This window comes from Theobroma umbraticum, unplaced genomic scaffold, assembly GCF_002168275.2.
Source record: "Theobroma umbraticum cultivar Fairchild unplaced genomic scaffold, ASM216827v3 scaffold_44.0, whole genome shotgun sequence".
In the NCBI taxonomy this organism is placed as follows: Eukaryota; Viridiplantae; Streptophyta; class Magnoliopsida; order Malvales; family Malvaceae; genus Theobroma; species Theobroma umbraticum.
In genome coordinates, this window is record NW_018397255.1 from 1,084,279 (window position 1) to 1,086,287 (window position 2,009).

Sequence of the window (2,009 nt, forward strand, 5' to 3'; positions counted from 1 at the left end):
AGCTTAGTCTCTTAAATAATTCAACTTTATCATAGTATGATATAAAATTAGTTTACGACACATGGTGACGTAAGTGAAGCTGCCTTGATAAGTTGGACCTATTGTATAATTCTGTACAACTGTACAACGTTGGAAACAAGAGGTTGGCAAATGCTTTGATGTCACGACAAAGCTGTGGCAGGTGCGTTTAGCCTCCGTCCCTCCGCCTCTTCTGTGGTTGTTGTTGCGCCGAGCCTTGTAGCCTTGTAGCTAGGTACAGTCGACTGTTGCAACAGCAAAAGATCTTCCCTTTGATTAGTCAAAATGGATGATTTAATCCATCTGAGAAATGTTGATAGGAATAATTTTTTTCAAAAAAAAGGACTAATAAACAATGACCCGCCAAACCTGACGACCTGAGGCAAATAACATCTATAAATAGGGCATGCAAACGTCTCATTGTACCCACAAATTTACCATCAAATATCCAGCTTGAGAGGTAGTAAGAGACAGAGAGAGAGAGAGAGATGGAAGTTGTTCAAGTGCTTCACATGAAAGGAGGAGTTGGAGAAAGCAGTTATGCAAACAACTCTCTGGTTCAGGTAATTAAATTTCCAGATATATTTATCAGAATATGTCAAAAACTTTTCTAAGATTTTTTTGGGTTGAACTTTGGATAGCAAAAGGTGATATCCATGACGAAGCCAATCACAGAGGAAGCCATGACGAAGCTCTATTGCAGCACATACCCTGCAAGCATAGTCATCGCAGACTTGGGTTGTTCTTCAGGACCAAACACCTTGTTTGTGGTATCTGAACTTATCAAACTGGTGGACAGTATTCGCCAAAAGCTAGGCCAAAAATCCCCCGAGTACCAAGTGTTTTTGAATGACCTTCCAGGGAATGACTTCAACACGATTTTCAAGTCCTTGCCCAACCTCCAAAACAAGCTGAAGAAACAACTTGGAGGTGGCAGCGGGCCATGTTTTTTCACTGGGGTCCCTGGTTCTTTCTATGGCAGGCTTTTCAGACATAATAGTCTGCATTTTATACACTCTTCCTACAGTCTTCAGTGGCTCTCTCAGGTTTAGTATCAGCAAATGTCTGAAATTATTAATGAAAAATATAGTACCAGCAGAATGAAGTTTGTAATTTCTGAGTTAACTATTATATTCCATTCAGGTTCCTGAAGGGCTGGAAAGTAATAAAGGCAACATTTACATGTCTAGCACAAGCCCGCCAGACGTGCTTAAGGCATATTATGAGCAATTCCAGCAAGATTTTTCGTTGTTTTTAAAGTGTAGATCCGAGGAACTGGTGGAGGGAGGGCGTATGGTTTTGACATTTTTAGGGAGGAGAAGCAATGACCCTTCAAGCAAAGAGTGTTGTTACATTTGGGAACTCTTGGCCATGGCTCTCAATGATATGGTCTTTGAGGTACATAGTTACATGGACATAAATCCTATTCATGTAGGAAGAGTCCTTTCCCTAGATATATACGTCTCCACTCATTCATCACTGAAAAACTAAAAGGAAAACCTTAAAAAGTTCGAGAGAGACGCGAAACCTTTAAAACATAAGAGAGCGACAAGAAAATATATAGAGTTCCCCAAGAATCATCTTTTATATTAATTTCAAATTTGACATGACGAAGGCCTGTCCCTATTTGATGCTTGGGTAGTTGACAATTGCTATCGATATATATTTGTCGGATCTGATATCTAGAGAATATATAAATACACGAATTAGATTCCACTAACCTGAAATTCTTTTACTGTTTTACAGCACTAAGAGTTGACTGCCTCATAAAGTTGAAATCAATTGAGAAATTTCAGTTTACTGTTCATATTGGATTAATTACTGATCAATATGGCAAAAATTTCTTTCCAAAAGAAAATATTAATTCCTGTTAAAGGTTTTGCATAAAGTTGGTATATAACAGACACTTAACAAATGAAACCATGAACAAATGCAGGGACTCATAGAAGAAGAGAAGTTGAACTCCTTCAACATTCCTCAATATACACCAT

At 38.4% G+C, this 2,009-nt stretch overlaps 1 protein-coding gene across 1 annotated transcript in view; it reads left to right on the forward strand.

Annotated features, from left to right (window-relative positions):
- The first annotated feature begins 426 nt into the window (after positions 1–426).
- Positions 427–2,009, forward strand: part of LOC110408992 (S-adenosyl-methionine 4-1-methyl-2-pyrrolidinyl-3-oxobutanic acid methyltransferase-like) — a 2,135-nt gene continuing 552 nt past the window's right edge. Inside the window, exons 1-4 of the mRNA XM_021418183.1 lie at positions 427–581; positions 660–1,064; positions 1,162–1,416; positions 1,955–2,009. The exon at positions 1,955–2,009 is cut by the window's right edge and continues 552 nt beyond it. Coding sequence (XP_021273858.1) covers positions 507–581; positions 660–1,064; positions 1,162–1,416; positions 1,955–2,009 — 790 coding nt within the window. The 5' untranslated portion in view covers positions 427–506. The remainder of the gene's footprint in view (positions 582–659; positions 1,065–1,161; positions 1,417–1,954) is intronic.